Below are 23,067 nucleotides of genomic sequence, written 5' to 3' on the forward strand. Positions count from 1 at the left end.
AACAGCATGCATCTCCTACCATGACTCAAAGTTATCTGCTGAACACCTTGCACCCCTTACCCCTGTCTCATCATGTAAGTCTATTCGTTCGCCCGCCTATCTATCTACTGCGACCGTCACACACCTCTTCTCGCACCATCCATCAATCAACCAACAAGTCGTGTCATCGGTGAGAACATAAATCTACATTTTGAGCTTCCGTAGCTGGACCAAGGTATACTATATATATGCATCAGCATTTTGATGACAAGATCTGTTGGTATGAACTTTAATTTGCAGGACAAGGGAGGTTTCAATATATAACACATTTTCCATACCTACTTTACAAGAAGCAAGAAGCTATCGTGACATCAATATGGTATTCGACATGTGTGTACGTGTACTAGTCTACAAGCATCCAACCACTCCCCGGTGGTTTCTCTGACAGTATACACGTTGGATTACCCCTTTTATCTTACAAAGGATAATTCTTTTTCTCTCTTTTAACAGCTGCTAAGGTCATCATCTATTCCTGGCTGACCGACCATGACAAAACCCCTTCCTCGTCTCGGTTTGTTTTCCGGTCGAGGATCTCCTCGATGATGGTCTGGATGCCTTGTCGGCCTCGCTTCCTCTGCACAAACTCCTCCACAACCTGCCGGCGGGTGGCTCTGTTGTTCTTCACGAAGAGCTCGACCTCCGTCTCCGAAGGGTTGCCGACGTAGGCGTGAGGGTACTCGCTGTAGGTGTCACGTGCCACCATAGGCGCCCACTGCCTGGGCATGCCGGGGCCGCCGGTCTGGAAAAAAGGCTCCGAGATGGAACCGTCCGCCGGCACAGCCTCGAGCGAGGCAGGTTGCCAGGAAGGTGTCCTCCGCGGCTTTCCGAGCTGTGCTGTGACGCCCTCGACAAAGTCGGGGTGTTGCATGAAGCGAGCGGCGATTTGATGCTCCCGCTGGAAGGCTTCGACAATGTCCCACTCACGACCGACCTGCATCTGTCGAAGGGCCACGTGTACCGCAGTCGGTGAGCGCTCGTGGAGGGTAGCCAACGTCTTCTCTGCCCACTCCTTGGTGGGGCCCTGCTCCTGCTGCAGGGCAGCCACAATCTCTGGCACAGTCGGCTTGCTGAAGCACCGATCAATAGCCTTGCGGATCTCGCCACCCAGCATGATAGGCTCCCGGTCCAGAGGGGGCAGACCGGTTGCGTACTCCTCAATGGTCATCTCGATAATCTTCAACCGCATCTCCATGCTGTCGTAATCCCGGAAGCGAAGCTCGGCCAAACGCGATTCGAGGATCGGCAAGCTCGTCGAGTGAAGGTAGTGAGTGGCGATTCCGGAGTAGAAGGCATTTGCGCCCTTGAGCTGCTCGCTCGTCAAGGCAAGATATGTGCCGACAAAGCCAGCCATCCGGGGAAGGAAGAACGAAGCGCCAACGTCGGGGAAGAAGCCAATCGTCGTCTCGGGCATGGCGAAAACGGTGTTTTCGGTAGCTACTCGGAAGGGGGCGTGGATGCTGAGACCGACGCCGCCACCCATAGTAAAACCATCCATGAAGGAGATGTAGGGCTTCTGATACGTAGCGATGTAGTGGTCGAGCTTGTATTCCAGGCCGAAGTATTCCGCAGACTTCTTCTGACCTTCGATTCCTGTCTGATTCAACTTTGCAAGCTCAGCGACATCGCCGCCTGCACAGAGAGCCCGCCCCGCGCCCTTCATGACGACGACATTTGCCATATCCGATCGCTCCCATTCTACTAGTCGTGGGATGATCTTGCGAATCATCGATCCATTGAGGGCGTTGAACTTCGCCGGCCGGTTGAGCTCGACGGTGCGCAGACCGTACATGTTGTTGAACAGGACATCTTCGGGTTCGTCGCCGGGCAGCTCTTTGATGACCTCATTCACACGGGTAGACATCTATATACCGGAAGCATTAGCAATTTATTCTACAGCAAACAACGACTATTGCGCCCTCGCACGTACCTGGGCCCGCGATGCGATGCGAGGGTCGAGGATCTTAGCTTTCAGAGGCATTCTGCATCGGAAGGGAGAAGAAGCCGTCGTAGCTGCTGACCCAGCTCGGCTTATGAGGACCCGGAAAGACATTTATGGGAATGGGAAAGAACTCAATTGCGCATGGGAATGTTGTATAGTATTGCGCATCGAGCGAGGGTATAACCGAGGTAAAATGCCTGTTCAACTCCGCGAATCGAATCCCATGTCCCGAATGCCGTGCTACTACTATCTTGAACTCCCCTCGGCCTAAATTCTTCCTTGGGGCAGCTCCAGGATTTTGGCGGACGGAGGGTCGGTCGCGAATGGGCGGCTTGAAGCCCCACCCAAAAACCGATGGCTGCTGGGCTCTCGGTGAGCCACCAATCAACGCCAAAGCTGCGAGGCCCAGCTAAGCTACCCAGCGCTCACCGAGACTTTTCGAGATTTTGGTACTGTTACTGGCAGCAGCAGTTAGCTTAACCTTTCTCAGCCTTGCGAGTTCGCGATAAAGTCCCACGACCAGCAACTCTCCCAAACCACCCATTTATTCCAACACCAGCACCACCACTCAAGATGGCGGACGCTAAGATCCAGTGCGCACCAAAACATTCTACACGTCAACGCAGTTCGTGCAAAATGCTAATACCCTTTCTCTTCTAGGGACCTCCTCACCAAGCCTCGCAACGAGTTGACGTACGCACCCCCAAACAACCCCAGCTACCCGCCCGCACCCTCGATCGCGCCTGATGTACTAACCATGACAACAGGGAATACGAAATCCAGCAGCTCGAAGAGCACGAGTTCAGCGCCGGCCCCCTATCGATCCTCCAAACGGCGGTGCGCAGCCACACACAGGTCCTCATCTCGATCCGCAACAACCGCAAGCTGCTGGCGCGCGTCAAGGCCTTCGACCGCCACTGCAATATGGTTCTTGAGAACGTCAAGGAGATGTGGACCGAGACGCCGCGCCTCGCCAACGGCAAGAAGGGGCGCCCCGTCAACAAGGACCGGTTTATCAGCAAAATGTACGTTTCAGCTCTTTGCCCTTGTCCTTCCCAGGCTTCTTGTAGGGAGTATATGGGAGAGAAGAATTGGAGGAGGAGGATACAGTGTTGTTTAAGCTCTCCGGAGGTTGACACGCTGGAATGCATCCGGGGAGCTTTTGTTGAACAAATGGCTAACTATTCATATCTACAGGTTCCTGAGAGGCGACTCTGTTATCTTGGTCCTTCTCAGCTAAGGGGTTGGCTATAATATGGACGGGATAATACGCTCAAAAGGAAGACGAAGCGCTTATGAATGGGATGAACTACTACTCATTTACACCCTCTGTGTGCCAGGCGTTGGTATGTGGGTTTTTCGGCGGGAATAAAAAATCAGTTTGCAGAAGCCCTCGCCAGAACGATGAGCAGAAAGTGCATGGAAAATCGTGTCCGCCGTGGCAGGCAAGGCAGAAAGAACAGGCTAGAGAAGCGGAACGCTGCATTTACAGAGCCGTTACGGCGGTTGATTAACCCACAGAAGAGTATGGGGGATGAAGACATCGCTGCTGCTAAGATACCAATAACATCATTTGTGCTCAATATCCTACACTATCTGTCCTCCGATTTTTACAATGAGCTTGACACCCAATTCAAATTACATCCCACCCGTCCTCAGTAGCCTTCAGGCCAGCCAGACCGAGGAAGAAGCACGCGAGGCCCCAAGCACCAGGGTCGGGGACCTCCTCGAAGCCGCTGCCTCCAACGTAGACCGTCCGGCCCAGACTAGCCTTCATACCCTTGGTGCCCAGTGCTGCATCTCTTGAAGCCTCCGCCGCCTTCTTCAGGTCGCCGGTCTTGCCCAAGACCTCTACGAAGGGGTATAGAGCATCAACGAGTGTGCGATCACCAGGTTTGGCGGGTGTGTACTTGGACAGGGCATTGCAGCTCTGGTTCAACGCGCCGGTCCAGATCTTCACGTCAGATGCATCTCCAGGGGCAAAGGTCTTGAGCGCATGCACAAGCGCGTTCAGGAAGATGGAATAGATGGCACCCGAGGTACCGTCCATATCCACCTCTACCACGGAGACGATGCTGGCCAGATCTAGGATGGCGTCTCCAGTGAGCTCTGTCTTGGCGAGATGACTGAGGATTCCTTCAGAGTTTTAAATGTCAGCAGCTGGTATGATGTATGTGTGTGGATTGTTGATTCGTAGCTTACCTTCAGCACCTCTCTTGAGTCCAATACCGCAATCTCCGTCACCCACGACCGTGTCATATCTCGTAACGTCCGGCTCGGCGGCAATTACAGCCTCGAGACCGGCAGTCAATGTGTCTTTCATGAGCTTCGCATCAATCTTCAGCCCGCTCGACTTGTTTTCTCCTCCGAGAGAAGTGTCGTCCTCTCGCGTCGCCTCATTCTTGGCTTCCCACGTCTCCTTTCTCACGGGCGCCGCCCAGCCTGTTGCCTCGCAGGGGGCATCGAGAAGCTGGATCATGCTCGGGCCACCAATATCCGTGTTCACCACGTTCAGGAGCGAGATGCTGAAGCCCAGGCCGTTCAGACTGGTCATGTAGGTGCCGCTGAGAATGCGGACAGGTCGGATGCCCCACTGCTCGCCGAGCTGGTTGACGACCTCGGCCGTGATGCCGCCGAGCTCCAGCACGCTGACGCCGCCCAGGTTGTTGACGAGCAGCACGATCTCGTTGGAGTTTACGTTGAGGAAGGAGCGGTCGGCGTCGCTCTTTTCCAGCAGCTGCGACAGCATCGTCTTCACCAACTCCGGCAGTTGCACCTTGGCTCGGCCGGAGCCGGGCTCGTTGTGGATGCCCATGCCGACCTCGACTTCGTCGAAGCCCAAGCTCTCGCCGGATTTGGGGTCGACAGGCGCGCGGCCGGGCACGTGGACGTGCTCGAGACTGGCACCTACACTGACAAGGTTGTTCGCGACCAGACGGGCGACGCTGGCGACTTCCTTCAGACTGCGGCCCTGTGCAGCGAGGGCGCCGGCGATCTTCTGCACGAGCACGGTGCCCGCGATGCCACGACGACCGACCTTGCCGCCCTTGGCGCGGCCCACGCCGACGTCATCGGCAACGACGACCATGTCAACGTCGAGCCCCGCGGCCTTAGCCTTCTCGACGGCCATGCCGAAGTTGAGGATATCGCCTGTGTAATTCATGACGATCACGAGGGCGCCGCGGCCTGTGTCTACGCGACCCATGATGGCCTTGCGGACCTGCTCGGCGCTGGGGCTGGCGAAGATGGTGCCCGCGACGGCCGCGGACAGCAGGCCGTTACCGACCATGGCCCCGAACGAGGGCTCGTGGCCGGAGCCACCGCCGCTGATCAGGGAGACTTGGTGCTCATCCTTGTTGCTGCTGCCGATGCTGCCCGTCGGCCGGCGGTACAGGATCTTGTTTTCGGCGTCTAGTGCCACGGACGGGTTGGTGTAAGTGACGGACTGCAGCGCCGCATTCACCAACGCCGTGGGATCATTAATGAAGTGCTTGGCAGACATTGTGACGATGTTGCGGACCGGTGTTGAGCCTATTGCGGGGAGCTATGCGGGGAATTTGGGGTAGCTGGCAGCATCAAACAACAAGACAAGCAAATTGCACAGAGATGGGAACGAGGAGACAAAGGCGAGATGGAAGTGTGCCTGGATTGGTCTCCGAAGATAAATGTTCTACACTAGAAAGAAGGAGAGAAAAAACGCCGTGCGGAGAAGTCAACCCCTAGCGCAGATGCAGGCGTTCAATGGAAGCCGGAGAGCCAAGACATCCTATTGCTCAACAGTTTGTTCAAGTGACGTTGCCTGTACCCCCGTCATGGGGGTGGCCAGGCCATGGGGAACTTGATCCGGGGGTGGGGTGGACGGATTCTGGGTCTGCCGATAGTCGGGCGACAACGGATACTGTGGGTTACAGTTGCCTCCCCCCGTATTGACTATTGTTCTCGTGCCTTCGTAAAATGGGTCTGCTCGGGCCTGCGGTTTCCTCGCTGATATTATCGTGACTCCAAGCACCCACATAATGCGCCATCCTGCCCGGAATCGTGGAAGAAAAGAAACCGGAGACTGTCCGAACATGCCGAGCAATAACGACGGTTCCAGCTACGTATGTAGCTGATCTCATCGCCACATCACATCACTGAGCCCCCAATACTGCCCAATACTTGCCAATGTGTTCATTGAGTCTCGATTGAGTAATTTTACCAGTAGGGTAGTTGGGTTTTACCCCGTTTTTCGGTCACAGAAATCCAACACCTGGTGGGCCAGATCGTCAATCTCCACGGCGGACAGCCGTTTTGCAGGATCAGGCTGGACCATGCCACTGACCAATTCCAGGGCTTTGGCTTTGGCTTCAGAGCCACAACCCTCTTCTGCCAAACGTTTCTCAACATTTGAAAGATATGAACCGTCTCCTTTCTGCACGCTGTTCAGAGTATCAGCCCGCTCCATTACCGTCCCAAAGGGACATAGCATCTCCACCAGTACCACTCCTAGAGCGAATATGTCCAGATGAACCCCGCTATTGCGCAGGCTGTCCCATTTCGGTGGTCTGTACAGTGCAGTGCCAACATCTCTTGAAGCACCCAGTGCTTCGTGATCGGAAGAGTCGTGATGTGTCTCTGTGGCAAGTGGCGGCATTTCTCCGTGCGCAAGCTGGGTAACAAGCCCAAAGTCTCCTATCCGTGGGTTCAACCATCTGCCAACATCCTTCTCTTGGATAGGACACGAGAAACATGCGATGTCGCAATAGCCCCCTATGCACTCAGGTTCTAAAGCAGAGAGAAAGATATTGCCAGGTTTGATGTCGCGATGTACCATGCCCTTGCTGTGGATATATCGTATGCCGGCGAGTACTGAGAGTAGAATGCGCAATGAAGGCACCAGATGGAAGCAGTGTCTTGGGCTCCCGTTCCGGCTGGCTGATCGCGAAATGTACTGCGCCAGCGTCATGGGATAAAGTGACATCTGGATACAGAGGGTATGAACGTTGGTATCCCTTGCTTCCGGTGCGCTGCCGGCGTTGTTTGACCGGGACCTGTCATCCGTGAAGATATCGCTGTCGTTCGTAACCGATTTGGTTTCGGAGAGGTCTTCTGAGGAATGTTCGGACCACTCGGGGCCTGGGTTATGCTGTTGTGCTTGACCATTGCCGAGTGATGGGGTATCTTCACCGAACACTATACCACAGCTGGCCGATTGATCAGTGTCTGTTACGCCACCGGCCTCATCTAAAGAGCCCAGGTCGCTATCTATTCCCGGACGATAGTCTAGTAGAAGAGGCCCGTCAAGCCTGTCTTGTATTGGCCGTAGCTGCCCTTGAGAGCCTGTAACAGAGGTTAGGTCTCTAGATGGCATACTAGGCGATGCTGGACGAGACTTACCCTGGGTGTTCGAGGCCACGGAGAACTGTTCAGGTTCGTCAAACCATGCCTGATGGTAGCGGACAACATTCGGATGGTCGAGTCTCGCCAATGCTTGGGCTTCTTTCAGAATATGGTTCAACTTCCCGTAATCCCCATCGCAAAACGTCTTCCAAAGTCTGTCAGATAACGCAATCTTCTTCACCGCATATGTGGACTGGTCCAGAGGGCTGTAGCACCTATAGACCTTGCCGAAGCCTCCCTTTCCAAGGAGGGATAATTCTTGAAACGAGGAGCTGTAATGGCTTCTGCGGGAAGGCTGATGCGGCAGCTGAAGGGCATTAGATGGGTTTGGTAGAATGGAAAGCCCCTGAAATGGTTGAACCGTCAAGTCTCGAAATTGGCTGATAAGGCCAGTCGGCATGGTCTGGGCGGCTCCGGTCAGACTGTCCAGACCTGCCATGTACTGTGCACGTGTATCCCGGGAACTATCAGCGGCGGCCGGAGAAGACAGAAGCTGATTTGAGGACAATCTCCGGATTGCCTCATTGTACAGTCGCTTTGCTAGTGGCTGTATTTCGGGCGAGTGCCGCGTGTAATTGTGGCTGCCGGTAGTGGCAGTAGAGTTGTATAGTTCAGCAGCCACGGACCGGAAATGGTCCTCGAGCAAGCTGGCAATGATCAGGTCACGGTGTTCACCCCTGGTAATGGCAGAAGCAATGCCATAGCCATCGGAGAAATGACTTTCGGTCGCCCCAGATGAGACACTCAAAATTTCCTCTTCGTCCGTGGAGTTGGATGAGATCGAAGTGTCCGTAACACGCCGACTTTCCGAGTCCATGTCAGAATCCATCGCCAGTACCAAAGGGAGACAGGGCTCTTGAGAAATGAGAGTGACTCCAAAGTACTGCTTGCCAAGGTCGAGCTGCACAGTAGTCTGGCCCGATCATCGGCGATTTGTGTTGCCGCTGGGCGAGCATAGACGCATTATCGAAAGGGCAGAATCCAGAAATGATAAATGTGAGGCAGCAACAAAGAGCACATCTGTCACGGGTTAGCCTTTGGTTCTCGACTTGGATTGCCAGGTGTGATATTACTGGGTTGACAAGCCCACCTCTGTTGCCTTGTTGTCAAGTTCTATCCACCGATAGTCATTAAGGTACAGGTATCCAGGTGTTAAGCTTGTCCAGAATTATGTCCCAAACCACAAACTTCCATCTCTTTCTATGACCAGTCGTATAGAAATGCTCATTTAGCCTACACCATCAACGGACAGGTCTTTGTGGTGCTGGTGATCTGGCAGTTTTGAGGGAGGTGCTTCCCTGTTATGCAGAATCTCAATAGCCTAGGATCTCAAAGTGAAGAAAGGCATATTCATCCCTCTTTGATAAATCCAAGAGGTGATTGCACGGCGTCTTGACAAATGGCAATCAATCACTTGATCACTCAAATTGCCCTAAAAGAGCCGTCGGATGGTCTGTGCGGGGCTGCTTCGCTGGTGCAATAGTGACTTGAGTAACAACAACTCGCCAGTTCCACCGTTTTAACCCTTACCTCAAGTGCCTTGGAAGTATAAGTAACTAGTCGTATGCGACAGCTTGAGAATATGTAGTTGGATGTGCCAATCTCATATTCAATTCTTGTTGACAATACGTTTAGAACAATGCTTATAACATGGTGTTGCCAGAAGAGTGATCCCGTTACCTTTGGTACTATCAGCCGATATGAATACCTCGGACATGAGAAAGACACCAGATTGCCTTTCGTCAACAGCGATCTCTTCAATATCAACATGACATTTCAATGTACCAATATACTTACGCTTTTCAAGATTCTCCGGGATCCTGAGCCTAATAGCCTACCTTAAGTTCGTCTCGGGCGTGTTATCGCCTTGTCGGTTGCTTCCGTCCATCCCATCGCACAGCTTTTAGGTAACGGGAGGGGAAGTAGGAGGGGCTAGGCCAGCTACGTATTTTAGGTACGAGCAACCCCACCCCCCACCTTAAATTCATTGATCGGAAGATTGAGTCACTGGCTCACGTCAATTGGGTATTTCGCATCACTAGGAATAAAATAATCGTGGTGCTCTACACAACATATCCGCAGCAACTTGCTCGCATTCCTCTTAGACCAGGCCAGAACCACCCCTGAATACTGCCGTCCCCGATCCAGCCCACCCAAGTCCGGTATGTCAGCCGAACAAAACGGGGCGCCAGCCGAGGCGGTCCCCAAGCCGACAGAGGCTCCCAAGGACGCTCCCACGGAGACTCCCAAACAAGCTGCGACCAACGAAAACGAGAAAGCAAGCAAAGAGGCCAAATCTGGAGCAGATTCAAAGGCAGACAAGACGGAGCCAAAATCTTCAGATGCGGCCGGAGACAAAAAGTTGACCGGCGCAGAGCTGAAGGCCAAGGCCAAGGCCGAGAAGGCGGCTAGGCGAGCCCAGCAGAAGACTTCCAAAGAGGTCGCCAAAGGGGAGGCTGCTGTCTCCTCCTCGCCCGGTCAACTGGGGCCGTCGGCAAGCGAAGTCAAGTCCAAGGGAAAGGGGAAAGACGGCGCATCAGCAGCAGCAGCCGCCGGCAGACCTGCCCTGCCCAAAGCACCACCCTCGGCGGTCGTTACGGAGCAGAAAATCCAGATACCGGAATGCTTCAGTCACCTTTCCATGGCGCGGCGCATTCCAATGACACAGGCCGATAAGGACGTTCATCCATCCGTTTTGATGCTGGGCCAGCAAATGGCAACATTCACCATCGACGAGAGCATTACAAGATTAAAGGCTACTATGCTGGCGTTCAGAAAGGTACATACTCCGCTAGAAGATGCTGCAGGATGAACGTTTACTTACTTGCTCAGGTGATTGAATCGTACATCACACCCCCTGGAAATGTACTGGCACGCCATTTCACCCCCCATGTGCTCAATATTCAGATTGAATATTTGACCGCGTGCCGACCTATGTGTTTCTCCATGGGTAATGCAATTCGGTGGCTCAAGTTGCAAGTCAGTAAGATCGATATGGATGCGAGCGAGGAGCAAGCAAAGAAGGAGCTTTGCCAAGCTATAGACATCTTCATCGCTGAGCGAATCACGGTTGCCGACGAGTACATCACAGAACAAGGCGCGAAACACATAAAGGATGGCGATGTTGTGCTTACCTACAGCCGGAATACGCTGGTCGAGAAGGCCATCCTATATGCGCACTCGACCGGCACCAAGTTTTCCGTGCTGATAGTGGACGACCCCTATGAGCAATTCGGGCAACAGCTGGCCAAGACTCTGACCGATGAAGGCATCAAGGTCACGTACTCGGGAGACTTTGGTGGGTTGCGCAACCACATGAGACGGGCAACAAAGGTGTTCTTTGCCGCCGAGGCTATGTTCAGCAACGGGGCCATGTACGCTAGGGCCGGAACTTGCGATGTTGCCATGACGGCCCACGAGCTTGGCAAGAAGGTCATCGCTTTGTGCGAAACCATCAACATCACCGAACGAGTGGCCACAGACTCATTGACTTACAATGAGATCGATCCCGAGAGATCGTCAGCTGCGGCATTCCGGCTGATGTTTGATGCGACGTCGGACAAGTACATCAGCTTACTGGTCACGGAGCTTGGAAGTGTGCAGGCGAGATCAGCACCAGATCTGCTGCGAAAACTAGAAGAATTCAACTAGGAGGCGGCTTCTTCTATTTCTACTTCAGGCGCAAACACGGCATTCGGGAAAAGGACGGCGTGTATCGGGGGCGTTCGAGTTTCATTTACGACCCATGTGTAGACGAGTCGGGACTTTGCGGGCTCGGAAATGATCAATGAAGATTTGGGAAAGTTGCTGATGTATTTCGCCGGACTAGACATACAGTAGCATTCTTATAGAGAGGCATACATTACACCTGATACCTAGGACCTATAAAGACACAACGGCCAGCGAGAATCTAATCGACAAATAGGCGCATATCGCTCTATACATCTTAAGTGACTGTAAGCAGTTCCAGTACTGATGTGAACATCCGCCTGAGCTGAGGAATTGCGATCAGTACATTTCTTCGCACGTAGAGACCCAATATGTTCATCAAATCGACCAATTCCATTCGATATCTAATACAATCTTCTGGAGCAATATATTATAAGCAAATCGTAACACAATTTCGATAATTTTTAGATGAGCCTTACAGATTCATAAAGGAGTATGGTATTTTGAGATATAACCTCTGCTGATTCCCGGAATCTCTTCGATGTACAAAACGACATCTTAAAACCGGGCGCCCAGCAATGGGTCCAAATATTCAGAAATCTTTGCCAGTGCGAAAACATCCACGTCTATGGGAGAGATCGTGGATGTCGATATACGCCCGAAGACGTAATCTGGCATTGAGGGGAAGGAAGGAAAGGGGGCAGGGGGGAAAGAAGAAAAGCGTGATAGGAGGTTTCGACTTCACAATTGTCACCTTTCAAGCATACTCAACCAACCACTGCCGTCTTGCTCGGTGAAGAGTCACATATACCCACAGCTTCGAACCGCACGTTGGCGGCCGTGGATTGAAAATTCCACAATCCCATTGACTGCCACTCTCTTGGTATGTACACAGCGTTGCGTCTTTATCGGCCAGCCATTTCCTGGCATTCGTGCATCGCAAAACCCTTTCCCGTCTCTCTCTTCTTCTTATGACTGCTGCTCGGCCTCCCGCTGCGCCCGGCGCGCCCGCTTGTCGAGGATGATCTGTTTCCGCTCGTTCAGGATGGCCTGCTGTCGCTCGTCGACACCCTGCAGCCAGTAGCCGAAGCTGGCGCCCGCACCGGCGAAGACGGGGTACGCCCACAGCGAGCCCCGGTTGAAGAAGGGCCGCATCTCGAGGCCGAGCTGCCAGACGCGGACGGCGACGCCTGTTGAGTGAAGCGGGTTAGAACACCAGGTAGCGCGCATAAAGTTTGAACAGCATATGGCATATATGCATTTTGCTATGCTGAAGCTTGGAGATGGTTGGGGGCGTCATACCGAAGCCGGACCAGAAAAGGACTCTGTGAACCATTGTGAAGGAGTGGAGATGGTGGAAGCCTCAATGGGCTGGGGAGAGGTTCGTTTCAACTCTTGCTGCTCGTAAGGAAGGCCCTCGAATGGCCTAGCAGCGTCGTGCGATTGTGGTTGCGCGACTGGACTCAATTGGACGTTGCTGGGGGTCGAGCTCGAAATGAAGCTTTCCGGGCGTGATGAGGCTCATCCGAGTTCCAATGCACTGGGAGGTTGAAGCTGCTCGCTGGGCCTTATTAGCCGGAGTTCTTCCAGCTAGCTGTTCGCTGCAGCACTCAACACCGAGCAAGTGGGCAGTCGGTACCTACCTGGAAGTAACTGGACTGTCCCGCCGAACCCCACTGTTCCCCCAAGATTAGATAGCTCGATAGCAGGTCGCGCCTGGAACTTCTGTAGCGTGTTTTAATCCCTGGGATTATTTGGCCTGCCTGGGGTTCGTCGCCGATTAACTGCCAAGCACATGCGGAATGGGAATTTCATCCCCAAGACTGCTGCTGTCAGTCGGTTCATCGTCGAATCTTGCATCACACCACGAACCGTTTCTCTCATAACACTAGGCGTTGCGTACTTGTTTTCGGCGCATGCTAGCTGGCTTTGTTGCAACATCTTTATGGTGCCAGCCAATCACTAAATGTTGACGGCTTCTGGCCTACATCTGCCATCAATATGGCAGCATCAACCGAGCAGACGCCTGCTGCGGCAACCTCGACTGCGACAGCAGCCGCGCGCAAATTCAAGGCTTCGGACCTGCCTTTGACTTCTGCTACGCGATCGGCCATCGAGGGTCTTGCTCACAGCTTCAAGAAGAAGGGTGGCTATGATGCCATTCGCAAACAAGTCTGGGAGCAGTTCGAGGCTAGTGTAAGTCTTCCATCACGCCGCTCTGCATCCCGACAATGCGGTAGCACGGCCTAATTCGTGACATGACCTGCAGGACTACGAAAAACAAGTCACCAAATCCATCCTCGAGGTGGCCGAAAAGGAAGTCGACCGCAACCCTTCCCAGCTGCTTTCGCTTGACCGTCGCAAGGCGGCTGCCTTGATCGATGGTGCCCTGGACCGATCCGGCGTGTACCAGAAGGCGGAAGAGGTGATTGACCAACTGATCGACGCCAAAGCCATCGAGGAGCGCATCCGCGATCTACGCAAGGCGGAAATTGGCGAGGAAGCCGCTCTCGCGGAACAGCAGCGCGGCGCCAAGACCGACCAGGAGTACGCCGAGGATGCTGCTCAGAAGCTAGCCGAGCGCGAGAAGCTGAGACGCGAGCTCAAGGAAAAGGAGGAGCAGATCCTGGAAGAGAAGCGCAAGATCGAGCGCGAGGAACGGAAGAAGCGTGAGCGTGAGCAGGAAAAACTCGAAGCTAAGCGCATCGAGGAACGCGAAGCGCGGCGGAAAGAAAGAGAAGCCAAGGAGGCGGAACGTGAGAAGCAGCGCCAGAAGGAGCGCGATGAGCGCCGAGCCGCACGGGAGAAGGAACGCGAGGAACGTGATAAAGAACGGGAGAAGGAACGCGAGGCTAGGAGACTCGAGCGAACCCGGGAAAATGCCGACCGCGACAAAGACCGCAATAGATCCAAGGACAGGGCTAAGGACAGGCCGAGGGAGAAGTCCAGGGACAGATCTCGCCATCGAGATCGCGAGCGAGAGCGAGACCGTGATCGCCGGGACCGTACCCGCAGCCCACGGCGACGAGACAGCAGAGAACGACGCAGAAGGGACTCGTCGCGCACACCCAGAGACACCAAGGATAGGCGCAGGCCAGAAGAGCCCAAGAAGCAATTATCGAAGGAGGAGCTCGAGAGGATCGAACGGGACGCCCTGGCTGATCTCTTACGCGAGAGTAATGGCAATACCGAGAAAGCTCCCGAGGTTGAAATTGACGAAGCTCTCGCACCCCCGCCGCGTAGGGTCAAGGCGGCCTCTGCCATTCAACCGCTCCGCCGGGACTCGCCCAAGACAGCAGTGGAAGGGAAGAGGGTACCAGAGCTGACGAAATCCGACTCCAAGGACTCGGTGCATCCCATCAAGGAGACCTCACAGGCCCCAGCGGAGTCGAAGGAGGCCAAGGAGGTTAAGAAAGAAATCAAGATTGACATCAAGGGCCTCAAGGAACCACTGCCGGCCAAAGATACAAGGAGCCACTCGGATTCCAAAGAGTCTAAGTCATCGACGGATGCCAAGGTGTCCAAGTCAACGGACGACCGCCGTGGCAGTATTGCCACATCCACTCGTGATAGGGATCATGCACGCGCTCGTCCTGAGGAGGATGACCGAAGGCGCGATCGCCCTAGAGAACGGAGTCGGTCACACGCCAGGCCTGAGCGACGAGACAGGGAAAGAAGTAGGTCCAGGGACCGCCGAGATCGCCGAGAGCCCAGCCGTACACGAGAACGGTTCCCCTTCGAGAACAACTACCGCCCGGGTGAGAATAGAAATCGCAGTCGGAACCGTACCCGTTCTCGTTCTCGTCGTCGCACTGATCGCGAAAGGGACGGAAGCCGCTCTAAACCGCGACGGGATAGAAGCCGGTCCCGGGATCGAGCCAAGATCAAGGAGCGTAGCCGGTCTAGGGTTCGTGAAGAACGCGACAAGCCGCGGGAGCCTAGCCGTTCCAAGACGCGTACCGAGAGACGCGACAGGTCTCGGTCACCCCGTCCTCGCACGGAGAGGAAAGACAGAAGCCGCTCGAGAGTGCGAACGGACCGCCGCGAGCGCAGCCGCTCCGTAAAGCGAGACCGCAGCCGAGACAACAAAGATCGCGAAAGATCTCGTACCCGAACTATAGGTGAGCCACGTCGAGACCGGGAAACCCGTCGCAGCCAGTCACGATCTCGCCATGGGGCCTCGACTAAACCATATGAAGTGCAACTTACTGACGCTGAGGCATGGAAAGAAAATGAGATCAAGAGACGCGAGCAAGAGGCAAAGGCATATTTGGCAGCCCAGCGTGAAGCCCGAGAAAAAGGATTACCCGTTCCCGGACTGGACGAGCGACGCAGCAACGGTGACCGCTCACCCGACGTCAAACGCAGCCGCGCGCCCGAGGAAATCGATCGTTATCGCCCTGCTGATCGCGAGCGCGACCGAGGCGACAGGGATCGGCCCGTGGACCGCGATCGGCGTGAAAAAGATAGCTACCGCGAGCGAGACCGCAGCCGGGAGTCTCGGAGAGACGACCGACGAGACGACCGGCGAGACCGAGATCGTGATCGGGACCGAGATGCCCGGCCAGAAAGGCGACGCAGCCGATCTCGGAGCCGCCGCCGAGACCGCGATAGGAGCAGGGACGGCCGCCGCGATCGAGATAGGGGGGACCGCGATGACAAAGACGTGCGCAGTAGTCGGCGGGACCGGAGCACCGAGTCCCGCAGAGACACGCGGCGGGCGAGGAGTCGTGATCCCGTGCGTGACCGCAGACGCAGCCGAAGCCCGCGTTAGGAGACGCGTCCTTCGCCGAGCGCTGTCGGTCTCGGTGATTTCTTTCGACCCGCCGGGCGCAAACGAGAACTGCCCCCTATTGGGCGCGGTGTTGCACCCAAGCCCAAGCGTCCTCGACTCTAAATGCACGATGGCGTTCTATTAGTACCCCTATATGGGCCTTTGCCGCCACTGCCACCAAAGAATCTGCAGCAGCGAGCAAGCTGGCTGTTCCATACTGCGAGCAACTACGCCCAGCTAATCATCCACCCATAATACCCTTTCACACATGTGCCTCATGCCATGCAGTATACTACGCCAGCGAGGGGACGGGCATCAAATCATACATACCAGGACTGTTGCAAGTCCGCCACAGTCTTCAAACAGGCATACCTCTTTTGCGTCGACAACGATGAACCAATACGAGATACCCCCTTATGAGTAAGAGCGTGGTCGACAAATGGGCTGCAGAAGGACGGATCTGGAGGGCGTTATTCTTCTTCTTTGGCGAGCTAGCTAAAGCGCATAAAGTAGGTAGTTGGCAAGTCCATTTTGGAGGCGCAGGGCCTCTATACAAATGTTGTAGAGTAGTAATTCCGCTGGGCTCGCCCCGGCGTTCGATGTACGATGATCCATTTGCCCTCATCTTGTCACGACGAGGGATACAGACTAGTGATACTCAATACAGAGACATTCGCATAGTCTTACATCTACTGTTTTGCCTCCTTACATGGCGCTGGGGAAGTAAAGTGGCATCGGTCACAAATAGCCCCTAATTTGACGGCACGCGTACGTCCTGGCCCCGAACATGTAGTAACCATGGCAGAAAGCAAGGAAGCAGAACATGTGAGCTAGAATGATATTGTATTGTCCGTTAGTGATGCATAATAACATGCTTGTTATGTAAAACATACAAAGGCCGAACAAGTCACGGGGGCGTTTCTAGGAACTACACACCCGCCTTTCCTAGTACTGACTCTTGTTTTTCTCTTGGCTCCTTAAGTGCTAGGAGGACCCTCTTCCGCTCTATTATGCTCGAGAGGTGCAGCCCCCATTTGAAGTGGTATCATAAGTAATGAGGTACGAATCCCGCCCAGTAGATCCCCATTACCCTGCCGTCACGCTCTCTCCAAAACCCGAGAGGATGAGGACGGCTGTAAATCCAAATTTCGTTGTATGCCCAATCCTTGACTCCGGTCCCATGTTTTGGCGAAAGAAAACAAATGCTGTACTCAATAATATCAAAATCTCAACCGATGCCGTCTCAATGGTTAGCGGCTTCGGCGTCCAGCCATATAGCTTTCACTGCGGCTCCTGTCCCGCCCGGCTCCTTGACGGAGTGCGTCGCTATAACTGGGGATCGGTGGCTGGTTTGGCCTCACTGTAGCTGCCGATGCGCCACGACTCCGTGTGTTTCTAATAAGGGGTCGTCGGTCACTTTCCGAACTGCTCCTTGGGCTCTCATCCTCCGAATGCTCGGGGCTCGTGTACTCGGGAGGAGGGTGTGCTTCCTGTCGAAGACCTAATCCGACCACGTCCACGACGTGGTCTCCCCGCGGTACCTTGTGCGCTGCTAGGCTCTCCCTGCTCATCTGTCGGCACAAGCTGAGCCAACGAAATATCAGTTGGGCTCCGTTGTGGACCTGGGCTCGTGGGAGGAAGTACCCTGTAGTTTCCGCTTCTCGTCCTCGCGTGGCTCGGGTCTAACACGGGGCGGCTGCCGTATTGCGAGTATGTAGGACCGCCAGCAGGCGAGCCACTATACCCATCTTTACGACCAGATTCCAAGAGAATGCTTCCTTGCTCGCTACCGTAGGGTGGTGGTGGAGCTAAGCTGCCCGTCATGGGAGCCAAACCCCATTTCTTGACGTTTGCCTCAATAAAAACGAATCCTGCCTGGCCAAAGTTGACGTGGACAATGCAAGGGCCGTTCGCACCGACAGAAGGGAAGAAGTTAGGCCCCTTGAGACCATGGACGACATCCTCGAGCTTCTTTCCGTTGCGGGTGAAGAAGATAGTACCAGTACGAGGCCGGTATCCGATGCCAATGACATCGCCTTGAACGAAGGGCGGGCCATAGTGCGTCCCGTTGAATGGCTGGTTATATCGGCGATGGCCGGTGGATGTGTATGCCACCGAGTATTTATGGAATCCTAAACCAATCAGCGTCACGCCCACTTCAATCACACATGTCCACTCATACCTGGAAGCCTAAACAAGGGGTATGGCTTCGTCGCCATGCCAATGCTCAGTAACGTGTTGTCGGGCTTGTCGTAGATCTTGGCCTCCCAGTAGTAGACCTCGTTTTGCTTGGGTACGGGGAGGTTGCTCATGACGGTACACTCCGAATCAAAGAACTCGATCTCGGTTCTGGCTTCGACGAAACAGTTGGCAATTTCTAGTTCCGGCTCGAACTCCCATGCTGAAACGCCCTTTTCTTGAATAGCAAGGTATTGTGACAAAGAAATATCCGTCTGGATCGACTCGGGCGGGTTGCCTTGGATGAATGCTGCAAGCGGTGCGTGTCAGTGTTCCTGTGCCATGCGACATGATAGGAGGGTTTTGTCTCCGTACCTTTAGCTCTCAGATATTCTGTCCTTTGCATGTCATCCATGGTCTCCAAGGCCTCGGCCTCCTCTCTCGCGAAAGCCTGCTCATCGTCATATTCGCCAGGGCGGCCGAAGCGATCGAGGAGGATGCGACCCGACGGGGTATATAAGACAAAGTAAACGATGAGGAAAACGAGTGCGATCAGTATGGCTGAGCCAAAGGAAGAAAGCAGTCCTATAATGACACCGTTCATCATTTCAGGCGGCAACATTGATGATACAGCTGGGTTGTTGGGTTGGTTTGTGTCGCCGAATGGGGTTTTGCTATCGACGGGTGTATGAGTAACCCAGCGGGTGGCGAGAGTCGATGTGGTCACCGTCCGGGGTCACTCATTCGGCTGGCGTTTGGATCGAGGACGAAGAACCTCGATGCTTTAAAGCTGTGTGGGAAAGTAGTTCTCGCAATATGCTCGGGAGCGAAACGTGGGGGGGTTGTCGGAAATGAAAGACGAGGCTCGCCTCGATAGTAGCTAAAAAGAAAGGAAAGAGGAAGAAAAGATGATAAACACGTGTGGTGTGTGGTTTGCGAATTGAATTTGGGATAGTCGGAAAGGCCGGTGAGAGATTGGAGAAGAGGACGAGACAGAGACGACGTTGGTCCTCTGCTCGCTAGAAAGGCGGGTTAGGATGTTACCTAGGATGGATTGGGATGCCCGGGCCGGGTTGCTGGAGTGGACGGGCTTGAGTGAGCAGTATTGGTACTAATCGATCGATCAACCTGGGAAATGTCTCTTTCCTTTCTTTTCCCGATCGGGTTTGCCTGGGTATGCGTTGCTTTGCTTTGCCTTGCTTTGCTTCGCTTCCCACTCAGCGCATGCAGTCCTCCCAAAAAGGCCTCTTTCTCTCTCGTGATGTCTCGGTGTGTTTGTGTTTGTGTCGTGCGCGCGCAGCAAACCCCGGAATTTAGGTAGTAACCTTGGTTGGAGCAAAGCAACGACAGTGCTCGGTTTTGACACCGAGCCTAGGTTCACCTTAAAACGCACAGGAAGCTTGGAAAGCAGGGCAGCAGGGCTTCCGGTCGCTATGGCCGCAATGGTATTCAAGAAAAAAGAAAGCGATCAATCGTTGGTGTCCAAAGAAGGAAAAAAGAATACAGGAGCGAATCAACAACGACAATGGTCGCCGAAACAAAATTGATTTTGCTAGGTAGGTTCTCTAAGATATGTAACTTCTTGACTTGACTTGGATCTAATTGATATTCCTCGAGAATACAAGTACAAGCAGGGAAAAAGAGGAGAGGGAACAACAAGGAGTCGCGTTGGGTAGGCGGCAACCTGAGGAGAAAGATGACGAATGATGGCTTGACGAGACTGGAGCCAAACTGGAATGGACATTGGGAACTTGAAGTTGGGGGGCCAGGACACTGGTCAGGACACAGCAGGGCTCAGGTACCTACATGTGTCAAGGTTCAGATGACTGAAGGAGGAGGAGGAGTTGGAGCAGTGCATGGTAACTCGGCATGGGCTCTGCTGTGCAAGTTATTTACAGGCACAAGCGCAAGCACAGCAGCATCGCATCGTTTCCTTGCCTTCCTTCTCTCTCTCTCTCTCTCTGCCGGCCTATTGCTGACTGCCTACGATGCCCTGAAGATCCTCTTATCCGCTGCATTCAGCTGAGTCCAGGCCGACTGTGACCAGTCTCAAAGCAGTGAGAGTGATCCACCTCGTGCATTGAGGTCCTGAGTCGTTTCCGAAATCGTTACAGCGAGACGTCATGTACTTCCTTGTTAGCCTCCTGTACACAGTTTAGCCTGCGATCCCTAACGGGTGGCGGGGGGCCTTAAAGTATATGCTGACATGCCCGTACTGTCTGTGGCATTGTCCCAAGGAGCCCACTTGCCTCCTCCTCCTCAGCCTTGATATCACACGACCTGGCGCCTGATCCCTGAGAGCGCCCCTTGATCAGCCAATAACCAGGGACGCAGGCCGGCTAGACGCCCATTCCGCCATGCGCATTGCTATACTATTCCCTGAGCGGAACCCATCCTGTATGTAATAGGCTGGCTAGGTATATGAAGACTGTTTCTGTGGTGTCTATAATGCTCCGGGCAGTGGGGGGTTGTTGAGGCTCTTGTCTAGTAGGTATTGGGGGGCATAACAGTGAATATGTTTTCAGTGCCCTATACAGCGGGCATATCCTCGCTGATGATCCGACCCTGTCGAAACAGGCACATTCTTCTTCCCACACGACGATCGGCAGATATGTCTTGCGTTGGCTGAGCCTCACCTCGTTCTCGGGATACCGGTACCAACACTGCGCTGATCGTGACCTCCGTTATGCGCGCGTACGCAACTAAGCCAGGCTTCTTTTGTTCTTTTTGTTGACTATCGATCGCATGGCATAATCCACCATCTATCTCCCTTTCATGCAATTGTTTCAACCAATGCGGTCGCATAGCACATGGAGGCCAAGGGGGTTTTGCTGACTTGTTTCATGAGCCGCAAATCTTTTGTTTCATGACTTTTATTTCGTATTCTTGTTCTCCTTTGGTTGCGCCCAGCTTAGTTTCCGGACTGGTAGCCATTCGGGGCTATGCCACGACGAAGCAACCAAGGAGATATAAGCCGAAGTACGCCGCTTTACACCGTACCTCGCAGCAATCTTGAATATGGGAAATGACAGCGCCGTAGATATAGCCTTTGCTGCTCGCCTTTCTTTTTGGCCTTTCCATCAGATGAACCCGGAATGCGTCCATGATTTGCCATGTGTAGACGTACCGGTACCTACAGTGCTCGGCTCGCTAACCCCCCACTTCCCACCTACACAGCCAGTCTAGCCAAACGACACTTGACCTTGAATCAATAGACAAGCTATCGCGGCGCATCAATATTGAAAGCATCCAGGCACGCGTGAGCATAAACCCAAATCATTTCGCGTGAAACTCAAAGACCTCCCCACCACCAGAACAACGATATACCCTCAGCATCAGCCCATCATCATGGTCCGTCAATCCCTTCCCCTCCCCCTCCTTCAATATCGGCGCCCCAATCTCGGGAATTCGTGATGATCAACAAATGAGCCAATCCAAACCAAACCAAACCCTCCAGAATGCAACACTAACGCGGCTGTCCCCCCTCCAAAAGAACAAGGACGGCCACTACACCCAGGTCCACATGACCCGCGCGCGGGACGCGGACCTGTTCGACGACTTCACGCACGACCAGCTGCCGGCCGACGACATCTACGTGCCGCCGCAGCACCAGCCCATCAACCCGGAGGACGAGGATGACGTGGTGCCGGACCAGCACGCGGCCTTCGGCATCGCCAAGGCGACCCAGAAGCAGCGCGAGCCCGCCTGGCGCGACCTCGGCCTGCACGAGCTCATGAACAAGGGCCCCAGCGCCGCGCGGGTCGGCAAGGGGTCCTCCATCATGGCCGGCTCGGGCGGTTTCGGTTCCGGGGCGGCCAGTGCGGGCGGTGGTGGTGGTGGCCGCGGTCTGCCTCGATAAGGGAGAAAGAAGGAGGCTGCGATACACTGTGGCCGTGATAGGTCCAGCAAGCAGACTGGTGGAGGCGTTCACATGATTATGGACTGGAAGAGAGAGGCACGATATGATGATACCCAAAGTTTTGTACGAGAAAATGACATTCGTACACGGCGTCCTATGTGTGTGGTAGGGCACAATAGACAAAATAGAGGTCACGCTTGTAGCAACGACGTAACCTCGATGGACACGAATGTATAGCCTTGTGATAATGTGACATACATACGGGGGCCTCGCCTGCCTTCCCGTCTCTAAGTAGGATGTTCCGCGCCAAAACTCCAAACCATTTATTTGCCAATCCGTAACTCCGAGCAATGAACCGCAATCATCTTGAAGACCACCGTATTTGTTTCTCTCCATTTCCCAACGTAGCCCCAGCCCTAGCCCTTGGCCAAGAAGCTCTCCCGCTCGAGCACCTCCGGCTGGAACTTGACCAAGAACACCGTCCGGCCAGGCCACATCTCCTTGCCCTCGCCGCCCTCCTCGCCGTCGGCCGCGGGGGCCGCCTGCTGCTTGCCGACGCTGTGGGCCGTGACGCGCGCCGGGAACGCCGAGCCGTCGCAGACGCCCTCGATGATGCCCGCCACAAAGGCGGCGCAGTTGAGCTGCGACATGTCGCGCGGCACGCTGATGTAGCGGTTCACCAGCGGCTCGTTGTCGATGATCATGTACTCGTCGGGCCGCGCCGGGTCGCTGCTCTTCTCGAGCCCGTCCGCCGCCCGCCCGAACAGGTGCGTCCAGAGCTGCTGCTTGATGAGGTGCAGGAGCGTGATGATGGTCAGGGGCCGCGTCTGGGTTCGGGCCGGCTCGCGGTGCAGGAGGAGGTCGAGGAGTTTGAGGCCGATGGGGTGGCCTTGTGTGTTGAGCCTGATGTTTCGTAGAAAGGTAGTTTGTCAGCTTAGTGGTCGGGGGTTGCGTGTGTATGTGTGTCCCTGGGGGGGACTGGGTAGTCGGTTCTCTCGCTCACCTCTTTTCCAGATCCTGTATACTGACGATGCGCTTCGAGGCATAGCCCACCATTTCGGAGAAGAGGTAGGCGAAGCTGGCCTGGCTCAGCTCCGACGTCTTGGCTCGGTTGAGTGGCCGGTGGTAGATGGTCTTGCCGTTGGACGGGTAGCGCAGGCCGGGCTGCTCCTTGCCCTTGACGGGCGTCATGTTGGACATGGCGATTGATTTGGTACTGGACGATGCGCG

At 54.6% G+C, this 23,067-nt stretch overlaps 10 protein-coding genes across 10 annotated transcripts; 4 read left to right on the top strand and 6 right to left on the bottom strand.

Moving 5' to 3' along the window:
* Positions 1 to 505: 505 nt before the first annotated feature.
* Positions 506 to 2,017, bottom strand: PG985_013410 (mitochondrial 37S ribosomal protein mS47; the record flags this gene model as incomplete). Its single annotated transcript, XM_066833176.1, has 2 exons — positions 506 to 1,900; positions 1,967 to 2,017. 2 exons carry the CDS (start codon positions 2,015 to 2,017, stop codon positions 506 to 508), a joined length of 1,446 nt encoding a protein of 481 aa, XP_066677916.1.
* A 534-nt stretch (positions 2,018 to 2,551) lies between these two features.
* PG985_013411 (uncharacterized protein) lies at positions 2,552 to 3,218 on the top strand (the record flags this gene model as incomplete). Its single annotated transcript, XM_066833177.1, has 4 exons — positions 2,552 to 2,571; positions 2,639 to 2,671; positions 2,746 to 3,003; positions 3,176 to 3,218. The coding sequence occupies 4 exons, from the start codon at positions 2,552 to 2,554 to the stop codon at positions 3,216 to 3,218; spliced, it is 354 nt and encodes a 117-aa protein (XP_066677917.1).
* Positions 3,219 to 3,611: 393 nt separating this feature from the next.
* On the bottom strand, positions 3,612 to 5,480 carry PG985_013412 (Dihydroxyacetone kinase; the record flags this gene model as incomplete). The annotated part of the gene is made up of 2 exons (XM_066833178.1): positions 3,612 to 4,114; positions 4,181 to 5,480. The coding sequence occupies 2 exons, from the start codon at positions 5,478 to 5,480 to the stop codon at positions 3,612 to 3,614; spliced, it is 1,803 nt and encodes a 600-aa protein (XP_066677918.1).
* Positions 5,481 to 6,194: 714 nt separating this feature from the next.
* PG985_013413 (PEK protein kinase) lies at positions 6,195 to 8,186 on the bottom strand (the record flags this gene model as incomplete). The annotated part of the gene is made up of 2 exons (XM_066833179.1): positions 6,195 to 7,297; positions 7,355 to 8,186. The coding sequence occupies 2 exons, from the start codon at positions 8,184 to 8,186 to the stop codon at positions 6,195 to 6,197; spliced, it is 1,935 nt and encodes a 644-aa protein (XP_066677919.1).
* A 1,335-nt stretch (positions 8,187 to 9,521) lies between these two features.
* PG985_013414 (uncharacterized protein) lies at positions 9,522 to 11,008 on the top strand (the record flags this gene model as incomplete). Its single annotated transcript, XM_066833180.1, has 2 exons — positions 9,522 to 10,136; positions 10,190 to 11,008. The coding sequence occupies 2 exons, from the start codon at positions 9,522 to 9,524 to the stop codon at positions 11,006 to 11,008; spliced, it is 1,434 nt and encodes a 477-aa protein (XP_066677920.1).
* A 987-nt stretch (positions 11,009 to 11,995) lies between these two features.
* PG985_013415 (NADH2 dehydrogenase subunit 14K) lies at positions 11,996 to 12,362 on the bottom strand (the record flags this gene model as incomplete). Its single annotated transcript, XM_066833181.1, has 2 exons — positions 11,996 to 12,216; positions 12,329 to 12,362. The coding sequence occupies 2 exons, from the start codon at positions 12,360 to 12,362 to the stop codon at positions 11,996 to 11,998; spliced, it is 255 nt and encodes an 84-aa protein (XP_066677921.1).
* A 665-nt stretch (positions 12,363 to 13,027) lies between these two features.
* PG985_013416 (uncharacterized protein) lies at positions 13,028 to 15,800 on the top strand (the record flags this gene model as incomplete). Its single annotated transcript, XM_066833182.1, has 2 exons — positions 13,028 to 13,222; positions 13,296 to 15,800. The coding sequence occupies 2 exons, from the start codon at positions 13,028 to 13,030 to the stop codon at positions 15,798 to 15,800; spliced, it is 2,700 nt and encodes an 899-aa protein (XP_066677922.1).
* A 1,250-nt stretch (positions 15,801 to 17,050) lies between these two features.
* On the bottom strand, positions 17,051 to 18,600 carry PG985_013417 (uncharacterized protein; the record flags this gene model as incomplete). The annotated part of the gene is made up of 4 exons (XM_066833183.1): positions 17,051 to 17,422; positions 17,445 to 17,932; positions 17,983 to 18,288; positions 18,354 to 18,600. The coding sequence occupies 4 exons, from the start codon at positions 18,598 to 18,600 to the stop codon at positions 17,051 to 17,053; spliced, it is 1,413 nt and encodes a 470-aa protein (XP_066677923.1).
* A 2,726-nt stretch (positions 18,601 to 21,326) lies between these two features.
* Positions 21,327 to 21,837, top strand: PG985_013418 (Apc13p protein-domain-containing protein; the record flags this gene model as incomplete). Its single annotated transcript, XM_066833184.1, has 2 exons — positions 21,327 to 21,329; positions 21,472 to 21,837. The coding sequence occupies 2 exons, from the start codon at positions 21,327 to 21,329 to the stop codon at positions 21,835 to 21,837; spliced, it is 369 nt and encodes a 122-aa protein (XP_066677924.1).
* Positions 21,838 to 22,253: 416 nt separating this feature from the next.
* Positions 22,254 to 23,037, bottom strand: PG985_013419 (bet3 family protein; the record flags this gene model as incomplete). Its single annotated transcript, XM_066833185.1, has 2 exons — positions 22,254 to 22,740; positions 22,841 to 23,037. The coding sequence occupies 2 exons, from the start codon at positions 23,035 to 23,037 to the stop codon at positions 22,254 to 22,256; spliced, it is 684 nt and encodes a 227-aa protein (XP_066677925.1).
* Between the last annotated feature and the right edge of the window lie 30 nt (positions 23,038 to 23,067).

Source organism: Apiospora marii (assembly GCF_038362585.1).
Source record: "Apiospora marii strain CBS 49790 chromosome Unknown utg000011l_segment0_segment0, whole genome shotgun sequence".
NCBI lineage: Eukaryota > Fungi > Ascomycota > Sordariomycetes > Amphisphaeriales > Apiosporaceae > Apiospora > Apiospora marii.